We start from the raw sequence: 12,836 nt of genomic DNA, 5'->3' as shown, positions 1-12,836 counted from the left end.
TCTTTTAGTGTATAAATGTGCTTAATTCTCTTGGATAAATACATAGGAGTAGAAATGCAAGGTCATAGAGTAGGTGTATGTTGAGCTTTAGTAGATAAGCAGTTTGGGGGTTTTTTGGTTCCTGGTTTTGTTTTGTTTTGTTTTGTTTTTCGTATAGTTGACACAGGAGATAAGCAGTTTTACAAAGTGTTCTGATCAATTTACATACTACAAGTAATTCTTGAAAGTTCTAGTTGCCTTATATCCTTGGTATTTTCAGTCTTTCTAATTTTAGCCATTCTGGTAGGTGTGTAATAAAAAATAAAATCATTTCAATCCAGCATTCTTGAAACCTGAGGCTTATCAACTGACCTCCATCCAAGATGAGAGCTATTGATAAGCAAGAAGAATGAATCTGGACATTTTGCTTCAGGTCCTCCTTAAGAAAGATAGAAAGGAAGAGGGCCTATGCAGCCTGGTTCAACTGAACACCAGTAATGTACTGGAAACTTCTCTGGGCCTGAGTTTCCATATCCATCAAATGAGAGTGTTAGACTCCATCCTCTCTGATGATCTTACTGGCTATTTCTAAATTTTCCTGCAAGGAGGCCAGCTCTTGTGGACTCCTCTCTCCAGGGGAAATCCATGAAGAAAAAAATTGAAATGGAGAGGGTACTGAGTAGCATCAGGGTAAACTATAAAACAAAAAGATAGCAGAGGGTATAAAAAGGCAGACCCAAGCAGCACCGCCAAGCTTAAGTAAGTAGGGCTAAGGGTTTTATGATAATACTAGTCAAATAAAAATGCAAATTAAGTACTTTCTGTGTGTCCTGCCTTCTAGATGTAGCCTTCCTAGCCCCAGGGCCAGGGCCATCTCTCCCTTCTCAGGCCACAGGAAGCATTTGCTGAGTGCTTGCTACCGATGAAGCATGTATTCAGTGCTTAAGGCTGTTTTCTGGCTTTGGACAAAGGATCATGCACATTCTCCTTATTCACCTTTTTTACAAAATCTTCTGTTCGTGGAAGAAGTTTTAGAAAATGAAGTGTAGAATTTGGCTGTTTTGTGCCTCACCCAGAATCACCCAGCTAGATATCCTTTTTTTTTTTTTTTTTTTTAATGTTTATTTATTTTTGAGAGGGGGGAGGCGGGGCAGAGAGGAAGGCCGAGGATCCGAAGGGTGCAGGGCTGGAACTCACAAACCGTGAGATCATGACCTGAGCAGAAGTCAGTCGCTGAACTGACTCAGCCACCCAGGTGCTCCTAGACATCCTTAACCAAAATCATGTTTGTCTATCTAGACAGCACAAAGCTGAAAGTGGGGCTGGAGACTCACTGGGTCAATCCAGGCACACACTGGGGCATCGTATGAACCCAGTTAGTAGATCTGTAACCTCCTAGCTATTCCAGGAGGGTGGGCCTTGCAGCCAATCATTGACAGAAGAAAAAGAAAAAAGAAAAAGAAAGAAGGCCCTTCCCCTTAATCCAGAGTTCAGAAAAAGGTACAGAATGACCCCACCTCAGGCTCAACCTTACTTGGGTATGGAGAGTGGCCTTTCCACCCTCTTCAGTTTGATCTGCCTGATAAGTCCTGGTTCTCTGAACCGCATACATGGTTGCAGGTGCAGACAGTTGGTACGCTACCGTTTGTATTAAAAATAGTGGAATAGTGGGAGGAATAATGACCTTTCTATCTATCTATCTATCTATCTATCTATCTATAGTATTTGTTTTTATATCAAGGAAACTGGGTGAGTTGGAGGAGCAGGATAGGAGAATCTTTTTTTACTATAGACCTTTCCATTTGTCAAATTTGGGGTCATGTGAGAGTATTACCTACTCAAAAACTTAAATATGGAAAAGAAAATCAGCAGGAAAGGCCCTTTTTTGTTATTGCAGCTTGGTCTGTGTTAGTCCCCAGAAGGTACAAAATATGGGGGAAGTGGAAAAATAAACTTTAGCCCACCATATCCTGCAATCAACTGTTATTAGGGTGTTCATTATATGCTTATAATCTGTTTCCTCAACTAGATTATAAATCTCTCTAGAATACAGACTGCCTCCTTTTGGTACCCTATAGCATGTAGCACAATGTGTTTCAGAAAATAGATGCTTAAAATACATTTGTGGACAATAATGCCCAGTGCTAGAAAAGTTTTAGTGAAATTGGCACACCCATGCTGACTGTAGCTAAGAGCAATATACAATCGTGGATCATTTTGGAAAACAGTTGTGCAATATGTAGCAAATTCCCCTCTGGGGCCTTTGTTCTAAAAATAACTTCAAGAAAGGAAGAAGTATATATGAAGATGTTCATGGTGTTACAGGGTGAAACACTGGAAATTACACAAGGAGAATGACCAATGAAGAAACAATACAGCAGCGCAAAATGGTGAATTAGAAACTAATAATATTTGCGGCGCCTGGGTGGTTCAGACGGTTAAGCGTCTGATTTCATCTCGGGTCATGATCTCATGGTTTGTGAGTTTGAGCCCCGCATCAGGCTCTGTGCCCACAGCTCAGAGCCTGAAGCCTGCTTCGAGTTCTGTGTCTCCGTCTCTCTCTGCCCCTCCGCCACTCACACTCTGTCTTTCTCTCTCAAAAATAAACAAACATTGGGTCTGAGGATCCGCCGCTGGATCCGCGGACGGTTTAGTGAGCCCTTTAGTGCCCCTGCCGAGACTCACGTGGCGGTCATGTCCCGCTACCTGCGCGCCCCCCGCCCCAACACGTCTCTTCCTAAGGAACGTGGCCGGCGATACCAGGTCCGAAGATTTACGACAAGAATGTGGTCCTTATGTTCCTATAGTTGATGTGTATGTTCCACTCGATTTCTATACCCGTCGTCCAAGAGGATTTGCTTATGTTCAATTTGAGGATGTACGTGATGCCGAAGACGCTTTGCATAATTTGGACGGAAAATGGATTTGTGGACGCCAAGTTGAAATACGGTTTGCACAGGGGGATCGGAAGACTCCAAATCAAATGAAAGCCAAGGAAGGGAGGAATGTGTACAGTTCTTCACGCTATGATGAGTATGACAGATACAGACGTTCTAGAAGCCGAAGTTATGAAAGAAGAAGATCAAGAAGCCGGTCCTTTGATTACAACTATAGAAGATCTTATAGTCCTAGAAACAGTAGACCGGCTGGAAGACCACGGTGCAGCAGAAGCCATTCCGACAATGATCGATTCAAACACCGAAATCGATCTTTTTCAAGATCTAAATCCAATTCAAGATCACGGTCCAAGTCCCAGCCCAAGAAAGAAATGAAGGCTAAATCACGTTGTAGGTCTGCATCTCACACCAAAACTAGAGGCACCTCTAAAACAGATTCCAGGGGCGCCTGGGTGGCTCAGTCGGTTAAGCGGCCGATTTCAGCTCAGGTCACGATCTCGCGGTCCGTGAGTTCGAGCCCCGCGTCGGGCTCTGTGCTGACAGCTCAGAGCCTGGAGCCTGTTTCAGATTCTGTGTCTCCCTCTCTCTCTGCCCCTCCCCTGTTCATGCTCTGTCTCTCTCTGTCCCAAAAATAAATTTAAAAAAAAATAAATTAAAAAAAAAATAAAACAGATTCCAAAACACATTATAAGTCTGGCTCAAGATATGAAAAGGAATCAAGGAAAAAAGAACCACCTAGATCCAAATCTCAGTCAAGATCACAATCTAGGTCTAGGTCAAAATCTAGATCAAGGTCTTGGACTAGGCCTAAGTCCAGTGGCCTCTGATAGTATAAACCTTGATATTTTTAGGCATGTATCATTCATCTACTCATAGTTTGGTTTACTTAAATTATCAGGAATACAATGTTGCAATGACGCTTAAAAAAAACACTTGTCAGTTTTCCCTGTACCAGGCAAATGGTTATAATTAAAATGATATGCTGTTGAGAAGCCACTCTTAAGAGTCCAGTTTGTTTAATGTTATGGGCAGCTACCAATCTGTGGTTTCTCTGTATATTTTTGTAAAGATTCTCATCTTTTTATGCTTGAAGTATTGGTGAAAAGATGTTGGTCGACCATAATTTGCAACATTGTCTTATTAAAAATAAACTTTCATATCCATATTTGCTAGAACTGTTAACCTAGAAATGTAGCTTGCTAATAAGATAGAATGATACAAAAGTGAGTTGTAGCCACAGTACAACACTGACTGGTCAGACACATTTAGGTTCAGGGTGGACCTTTTTGTCTTGTTGAGATGTTTAGGCCCGTGATAATACTAGTTAATTTATGATAGCGTGGAATAGTTCTTTTGTTAACCCCACTGTCTTGGGGAATGATGCCAACTGGGTTAAGTAGGATTTGGGGGACGATTGAGTGTTTTGACCGAAACATGGAGCCTTCGCTGCTTTTTCCTGTTTTCTATGAAGAGTTGGAACATATAAACACGGGAAGAACGCAAACCTTAAAATTTGAGCAGGTCAATGATGGCAGAAATAATTTCAAGGGGAAAAAAAATGCTCTCATGTAGTTACTCTAAACTTTAAGGAGCATTGTTGGTCGTATCACTTACTTTTCTAACTGCTGTTAAAAAAAGCAGCGAGTAAATTGTTTCAGAGTAGGTTTTGTTTATGCATATGCATAGTGTAAAACTGAATTTTGATGCTTCTAGTACTCGGCCTGTGCGTTTGTATCAAAATTTGCCTGCTACTTTATGAAGGAGGCTTGTTCTTCACACTTCAGTTTATTTCATGTGAGGCAAGTTGGAGGAGAACACTCCCACTCTAGGTGATTCTGTGGTGCCATGAAATTTAAACTATTTTGGAAAAAGAATTTTCAGTAGGAGTCTCATCTCTTGAGTTTGATTATCAATGTAGTACCTGGCAGTACCTGACTAAAACAAAACAAAACAACAATAAAAACCCCAATACCCTAACCACTTATAATTTGTAGCATTTTTCTGAGAGATCTTTTGGGGACAATAAAAGGGACATGTCCAATCTCATTTCAGAATAAAATTTCATCTTTAAAATTTTAGATTGCTTGCTTGCAGGTATAAGTAAATATTGTGGGGAAACGATTCCTTTTAGAGGATTACTTTTTTTGATTTTGGTTTTAGTAATATAGGCCTTGCCTGTAAAGAACAAAAGATGGTTTTTAAATACTGTTTGTGGAATGTGTTTAAAGGATTGATTCTAGAACCTTTGTATATTTGATAGTATTTCTAACTTTCATTTCTTTACTGTTTGCAGTTAATGTTCGTGTTCTGCTATGCAATCATTTATATGCACGTTTCTTTAATTTTTTAGATTTTCCTGGGTGTATAGTTTAAACAACAAAAAGTCTATTTAAAACTGTAGCAGTAGTTTGCAGTTCTAGCAAAGAGGAAAGTTGTGGGGTTAAACTTTGTATTTTCTTTCTTATAGAAGCTTCTAAAAAGGTATTTTTATATGTTCTTTTTAACAAATATTGTGTACAACCTTTAAAACATCAATGTTTGGATCAAAACAAGACCCAGCTTATTTTCTGCTTGCTGTAAATTAAGCAAACATGCTATAATAAAAACAAAATGAAGGAAAAAAAATAAAAAAATAAACAAACATTCAAAAAAATTAAAAAAAAGAAACTAGTAACATTGAAAATGTTTATGATAAAAAAATACAAAAATTCCAACCACAGGGGCACCTGCCTGGCTCAGTCAGAAGAGCATGTGATTCTTGATCTTGGGGTCAGGAGTTAGAGCCCCATTTTGGGTGGAGAGATTACTTAAATGAAAATAAGAAAACGTAAAAAAAAAATTCAATTACAACTTTACATAGTGCTATAATACAAGGAAATATCTTGTGTTTTTGTTTTCCTTCTTTATAACCCTTGATCCTTCCCAATTTAGGGGGCTAGGATGTGGCAACCATGGCTCTTGGAGAATTGTAATCATGGAAACGGAGAATAGAGACATCAGATTCTTCTCTTTTAAACCTGGCTGCACATGTAAAACAAAATATTTGGAATAATATGCAGACTAAATAAAAAATTTCCAGGCAGACTAGGGGGAAGAAAGTCAAAAGAGAAGTAAGGGACTCTGCTCAATGACATTTACATAAATGATACAACCTGACTTTGGAGTTCAGTAAACCCCAGGAGGATTTTTTTTTTTAAAGGGGCAGGGGGAACTAAGGGAGTACCCTTGAGAAGGAGCCTCAGTCTTGCCCTCACCTCCCCTTAAGAGCTTATCCAGAGCTGAGGGAATCCCCCCTCAACACCCATGACAGGTTTAGGGATCTAGGGAAAGAAAAGACCTGTGCTCTTGCCCAAGCATTAGTGCAAGGCTCTAGAGCAGCAGTTACCTAGTGGAGATAAAGGTTAAAGATTGGCAAGAGGGCCACAGGCTTCCTGAATATGGGTTAAGGTGCAGGAACAAATGTGAGAAGGGCCAGCAAGTGGAACACAGTGTGGATTCATGACTAGAGACTGACAGATAACAGCTATCTCACTGAGTACTTCATGATGGGGGGAAGGTCATACCTGAGGATTAGCTGGTATATTCGTATCCTAGGGCAGCCATAACAAAATACCACAAAATCACATGGCTTAAAACAACAGAAGTTTAGGGGTCGGTTAAGTGTATGACTCTTGATTTCAGCTCAGGTCATGATCTCACGTTCATGAGATCAAGCCCCACACTGGGCTCCACATTGGCTATACTGAGCCTGCTTGGGATTCTGTCTCTCTTTCTCTGTCCCTCCCTCACTCCACATACACACACACTCTCTCTCAAAAATAAACTAACTAACCAACTAAAATAAAAAATAAATAATAAATAAATAAATAAATAAATAAATAAATAAAAGCTTATTCTCTTACAGTTCTGGAGGTTAGAATTCCAAAGTCAAGATGCTGGAAGGACCATGCTCCCCCTGAAGGCTCTAGGCAAGAATCCAACCTGGCGGTTGCTGGCAATCCTTGATGCCCTATGGCCTGTGGCAGCATTGCTCCAATCTTCACCTTTGCTGCCAAATGATCTGTGAGTATATCTGTTCTTATTTCCTCATATGGCCTTCTTTTTGTTTGTTTGTTTATTGTTTTGTTTTTTATTTAAAATTTTTTTTCTAAGTGTTTACTTATTTTGAAGGAGAGAGAGAGACAGAGTACAAGCAGGGGAGGAGCAGAGAGAGAGAGAGACACAGAATCCGAAGAAGTCTCCAGGCTCCAAGCTGTCAGCACAGAGCCCGATGCAGGGCTTGAACTCACGAACTATGAAATTGTGACCTAAGCCAAAGTCGGATGCTTAACCAACTGAGCCACCCTGGCACCCCTCCTCATATGGACTTCTTATAAGGACACCAGTCAACAAATTTGAGACCCACTCTACTCTAACATGATCTTAACTAATAACATCTACAAAGACCCTATTTCCAGATAAGGTCACATTATGAGGTTCTGGATGAACATAGATTTGAGGAGGACACTATTCAAACCAGTACAGCTGGGATGAAGGTCTAGAGAAGGCATTGGCCGTCACACCCTTCACCAGAAAGCGTCCTGAATTGAATGACTGGGTTTGCCTAGAGTTAATCAAGATTACACTTTTTAGGGGCGCCTGGGTGGCTCAGTCGGTTGGGCGTCCGACTTTGGCTCAGGTCACGATCTCGCGGTCCGTGAGTTCAAGCCCCGCGTCGGGCTCTGGGCTGATGGCTCAGAGCCTGGGGCCTGCTTCCGATTCTGTGTCTCCCTCTCTCTCTCTGACCCTCCCCCGTTCATGCTCTGTCTCTCTCTGTCTCAAAAATAAATAAACGTTAAAAAAAATTAAAAAAAAAAAAGATTACACTTTTTACTATTAAAGGAAATGGGTCATATAAATATAGGTTGGGTCAAATTATGGAAAAACTAAGGGAATTAAATGCAGTACAAATCTGTAAGTGGCTTGAAAATATTGCTCCTGCTACATATGTAAAATGCGTATATAAAACAAGAAAGTTATGATAGGGTAGTGGGAAGATTGGTGGATCTTTCTGTAATGAATGTCAGAATGTTGTGTTCAAATTGACGCTTGTGAATTGTGACAAATGATGCTTATTGTCGCATGGATAGTGCTACCCGGCGAGGCTTTGGGCATGCCCCTCTGGGAAAGGTTTTTGTTGTTATCTTTATCATCATCACCACCATTCATAAATAGAATTAATAAACGGAATGCTTAATGTGCACCACGTGTTGTTAAGCACTTTAAATGCATTATATATTTCATTTATTCATTTCAGTGATGTTACTGAAGACATTTTACAGATGAGAGAAATGAAACTTAGAAAAGCCTGGGAGTAAGGAGTATCTCCTTCGTAAGGAGAGGAGCCAGGTTGTGATCCCAGGTATGTCTGATTCTGGGAGTGCACGCTTTTACCTGTGAATACCAGAGGAAAAGTACCACTGCCTGAAGATCATGGAGTGTTAGACACAGAAGGACTCTTAGGCTGGTCTCTGAGAAGGCCCAGTGTGGAAAACTCTCAGGATCTCTAAAACATAAGGCTAGACCCAGACAAGGACTTGACTGCCTCAGACGGGCATGGCTCCAGGAGGCAGCCCAGATTTCCCTAGGAAGCGTTCTCACTTGGCCTTGCCATCCCAGCTTTCACTCACACCTACTGCCCCCTGCCCATTATGCCAGAACCTGACTTTTTAAATGCAAGGATGAATTTGTATCAACGCCGCCATGTTAACACAGACTACTTACTCAGATGTTGTGTGCTAGACAACTTGCCTTTTCCTGATGAGTTCCTAGAGTGCTGGATGGTGACAAGCTGGCTAGGCTTTGTCAACCACGTACACAAGGTTGGCAAGACCCCGGCCTGACTGAGTTAGCCAGTAGAGATACAACGGGCCACTTCAGATTCGGATAGTTTAATACTTACCTACACAACAAAAGGAAGAACGCATTAAGGTGCCAGCTGCCAGTGGTCCTTGTCCCACAAATCAAAATGGAGAATACTCAAACAGAAGGGGTAAGATGACTGCAGGGTAAGTTGTGGCATACCCAGCTGCTGAGAAGCCAATTCTAGACTGCAGCTAAGTGGTTCTCATATTCTGCAGCAATATTCTGAGTGGGTGGGGCAGAGAGCCCACATCTCAACAGAACCTGGGAAATGAGAAGCTGCCAGGGGAGATTGGCTTGAGATCCTTATAAGCCTCCCATCCTCTCCTGTTCTGGGAAGATCACAAAGCATTCTGCTAAGACTCAGATAAGCTTTGATTCAAAGACTGCCCGTGAGGCCTGTGTGAGGCAACATGTGAGGTTGCCAGGGTGCAGGGTGGAGATGTTCCCTTACAGCTTCCTCTGGTTTGAGGCTTGTTAAGCTTGCCATAGAGAAAGTGAGATTGAAAACCAAGAAATCTGAATTCAAGCCTAGATCAATCCATAATTAGTCAAATGACTTAAGCAGGTACTTAACCTCTCCAGAGCTTGCTTTTTAAAATCCATAAAATTATATATTGTTTTGTTTGCTTGCTTTTGGGGAGGTCTTTTTCCTCTTCTTAGAGTGTAAACCACACAAAGGGATCTTGTCTACTTTATTCACTATTGTAGCCCCAGTGCTTAGAACAGTGACAGGCACATGGCAGCGATTCAACAAACACTTGGTTGAATGAAATGAACTGCAAGATATTTCATTGTGTTTTGTTAGTATGTGCATGTGCATTCAAAGCCTTAAAACCTACTTTCAGGTCATTTGCAGAAAATTCACAGAGGAGTCCCAGTGAAAATGCCTGTACCTTTCTGTTAGGGGAGCTCAACTGAAAAAAAAGCCCGAGGGAAGACTCATTTAAAGTGAAAGTGAGTAATTACAATGAAGAATGGAATCTTGGCACCCAAATGGATCTTTTATTAGTGCTATTATAATAAATCCTAATGATCCACACCTCTGACACATGGTCCCTTGAGTAATAGAAGAGAGGGGAGGCCAGCTTTTCCACTGTTTTGTTATACACCTTCCACTTTCCCAGTCATCTCCCCAGCCTCCCTTTTTCTCTTTCTTTTTCTCAGCCAATGCATGGTGTGAAATAGGAAGAGACTACAGGTTAACAGACCTGCCTCTGGTTGTGATTACAGCAAGTTGGTCACCTCCCTGCCGGAGCCAGTTTCTTCCTCTGTAAGTGTTATTGTGACACATACGGTTTTCCTTAATTACAACTACATAATGTGTTCTATCTCTCCTACAGATCAAGAAACCATGGCTCAAAGAGATCGACTGACCTGCTAAAGATCACTAATTAGTACCAGAGCCAAGCTTTCTGACTCCAAGTTCAGGTTTCTCTCCACCACAACAGTGGGCCGCTCAGAAGTTCCCTAAGGCCTTGGTCCCTCCCCTCTGTCATCTTCAAGAAGGGGCAGGGATTTTTACTGGCTTGCTCCCTGCTCTGATCTCAGCGTCTACAAACTCTGCCTGGTACATAGCAGGCACTCAATATATACTTGTTGAATGAAAAAAAAAAAAAAAAGATGAGCAGACACGCGCCACAATGCGTCCTGCGACTTCAAGCAAGTCGCCACCCGTTTCTGGATTTCATCTCTGTCCCCCACCGCAGCGGTGTCCGTTCCGCGCCGCGTTCGTTCCTCCGGCCACTAGACTGCACTGTGGCAAGGGACCCCACCCAGCAGGGAGCGGCGCCCTTCTTGGCCCCGCCGAGCCTTCGCTGGTCGGAGGGCGGGTCGCGACGAACCGGAAGTTCCGAGGCGCCAGCGCCGCCGCCGCCGCTGCCGCTGCCGCCTTTAAGTGCCGCGTTCGCCGCCTGGGTTGCCACCGGCGCCGTCGCCGAGGAAGCCGCTGCAGCCGGGTCGGGAGTGGAGGCGGCGCGGCATGAAGCGGCGCAGGCCCGCTCAGTAGCACGCGTCGGGACGCTCCGGGCGGGGCCGGGGGGGGAAGGTGCAGTATCCGCCCCCTCTCCTTCCCCTTCGCCCGCGAGGCCTGGGCCCCAGCCCGGCTGGCCCGCTCCGCCTTACGGAGGAACCGCCCGACGCGCTCTCCCGGTTAGCCCGCTGTGCGGTTTATCCGGCGCGCCGCTCTGCGCGGATCCGAGCGGGTGGCGGGGCCCCGCTTGCCGGAAGAGGAAGCCGAGGCTCTGAGATTCCGAGTCCACCAACGTTCACTGGGCGCCCCCTGAGCGCTGGGTGCTGGCCTCCCGGCTTCCACGTCCGTTATCCTAATTGAGCCTCGCTGGGGTTGGGAGCCGGGTAATGCCCGGGCTTACGGATGAGGAAACAGAAGCTCGCAGAGGCGAAGGGATCTGCCTAAAGTTCGACTGTGGCGGATCGGATTCGGACTGAGATTTTTCTGGTTTCCCAGCCGGTGTTCCTTCCTTTTTCCTGTCCCACTCTAGGTCGATTCCCTCCCTGCTTCACTGGCCCCCGCTCATTCTCTTTCACCCACCAGGGGCAGGATATATACATTCCTTTCCCGCTCCCCCACCTCTCCCTCTCACACGCTCTTCTCCTAAGACTTCTAAGACTTGGCATTCCCTCCCCTCCCCCCCCCCCCCCCCCCACCCCCCCGCGCCCCCCCCCCCCCCCCCCCCCCCCCCTCTTCCCCCAACCCCCAAAAACGTTGTTTCTCCCCCCCCCCCCCCCCCCCCCCCGCATTCTCCTCAACATTCTCTGCTACACCTATCCTCTTCTTCCCCATTCACACCTTTCAAGATCTTTGCCCAGTCTGTGATAATCAACCTCTCCACTAGCTCTGGACCCAGAAAAGTGAAATGGCTAGGCTCAAGTGACGCGTGGGGTGTTCAACTGGACGACTGGTTGACTCTTGGATTGAAAATTAAGAATGACGTTTTAGTGGGTCCAAATTCAGGAGTCCGGAAGCCGTTCTCTAACCCAACATGCTCTTCTCTGAGTGAGGGGCTTAGTGCATGGGAACATGTCTTGACATCTTAGTCCATCGTTCGTATGCTAGCATAGCTTCACCCTTTTCCCTCCATTGCCACTGACCTTTTCTCACTGCATCTCCCCTTCACCTACTTGGTGAGCCCAGAATTAAAACTGATAACAAAGTAACAAGTGTCATCACAGCTCCTCCTTTCTTTTTCCTTTTACTAAGCGAAAACTTCAACAAGCTTAATGCTTCCTTTTAGGGAAAAGTTACCTAATTCAACTGTTTTCAGACTATAGGTGGAAAGGAAAGGAGCAAAAGTGGAGTGCACTTTAAATGGATAGCACATTCTTCATCTTATGAAAAAAATTATTAAATGCAAGTTAGTTCCCTTTCCATGAAAATGGCCTGTTTTATAATTTTTACTGGTTATTCTACGGAGTCTGTCTCCACCCAGCTCAGTGTGTATTATAATGTAAAAAAAGCAGGAACAGGAACAAGCACAGAGAAATAAATTTTATTAATCATCTGTCATTTTTGAGGATTTACAGTAGCCACTGAGTAACCTCACATTTGTATGCCTTTTATACTTTTGAAGGTCTTCCATAATTTGCCTTTTAATGTATATATACATGTCAGGATTTAGACTGTGTTTGGATATCCTTTTGAGTAAATTAGGCTGTACATTTCTGAGATTTTAAAAAAATTGTAATTATAATAATCTAAAATGTAGATAGAAAATAATTCAGGCATTATATATTACACCAAGAAGGTTATTTCTGTATCAGTTTTAAGTACTATTTGAGATTTGAGATTTAATCTTTTTGGCCACATATGCTCCGTTTTAATAATGATCAACAACAGCCTTGTATCTTATTTCATTATCCTGGTGAGCAGGATTGGATGGTGAGAAAAGGAAAGACTCCTGTGAGAAGAGAGCAAGATGAGCAGAGGGATCTATGCTTGAAGTTGAGTCACTTGAAAAAGATCTCTTTGAATGTGGAAGAGATCTGAGCAGATGAAAATACAATCAGGTAGGCATGAGGGAAGGTCCTTAAGTGAAGAGG

At 43.3% G+C, this 12,836-nt stretch overlaps 2 protein-coding genes across 3 annotated transcripts in view; both read left to right on the top strand.

The window, feature by feature from the left end:
- Window positions 1-2,673: 2,673 nt before the first annotated feature.
- On the top strand, window positions 2,674-3,868 carry LOC125910072 (serine/arginine-rich splicing factor 10-like). The gene is given in 3 exon segments (XM_049613765.1): window positions 2,674-2,703; window positions 2,705-3,320; window positions 3,549-3,868. Coding segments are annotated over 3 exon segments (801 nt in total). The 3' UTR covers window positions 3,704-3,868.
- Window positions 3,869-11,511: 7,643 nt separating this feature from the next.
- DPP8 (dipeptidyl peptidase 8) overlaps window positions 11,512-12,836 on the top strand; it is a 65,475-nt gene continuing 64,150 nt past the window's right edge. For both annotated transcript variants that reach the window (XM_049613763.1, XM_049613764.1), the window contains exon 1: window positions 11,512-12,803. In XM_049613763.1, coding sequence (XP_049469720.1) covers window positions 12,767-12,803 — 37 coding nt within the window. In that variant the 5' untranslated portion in view covers window positions 11,512-12,766. The remainder of the gene's footprint in view (window positions 12,804-12,836) is intronic.

This window comes from Panthera uncia (genome assembly GCF_023721935.1).
Source record: "Panthera uncia isolate 11264 chromosome B3 unlocalized genomic scaffold, Puncia_PCG_1.0 HiC_scaffold_1, whole genome shotgun sequence".
NCBI classification, from domain to species: domain Eukaryota; kingdom Metazoa; phylum Chordata; class Mammalia; order Carnivora; family Felidae; genus Panthera; species Panthera uncia.
The sequence above is the reverse complement of the archived record's forward strand: the minus strand, read 5'-3'. Positions and strand labels throughout refer to the sequence as shown.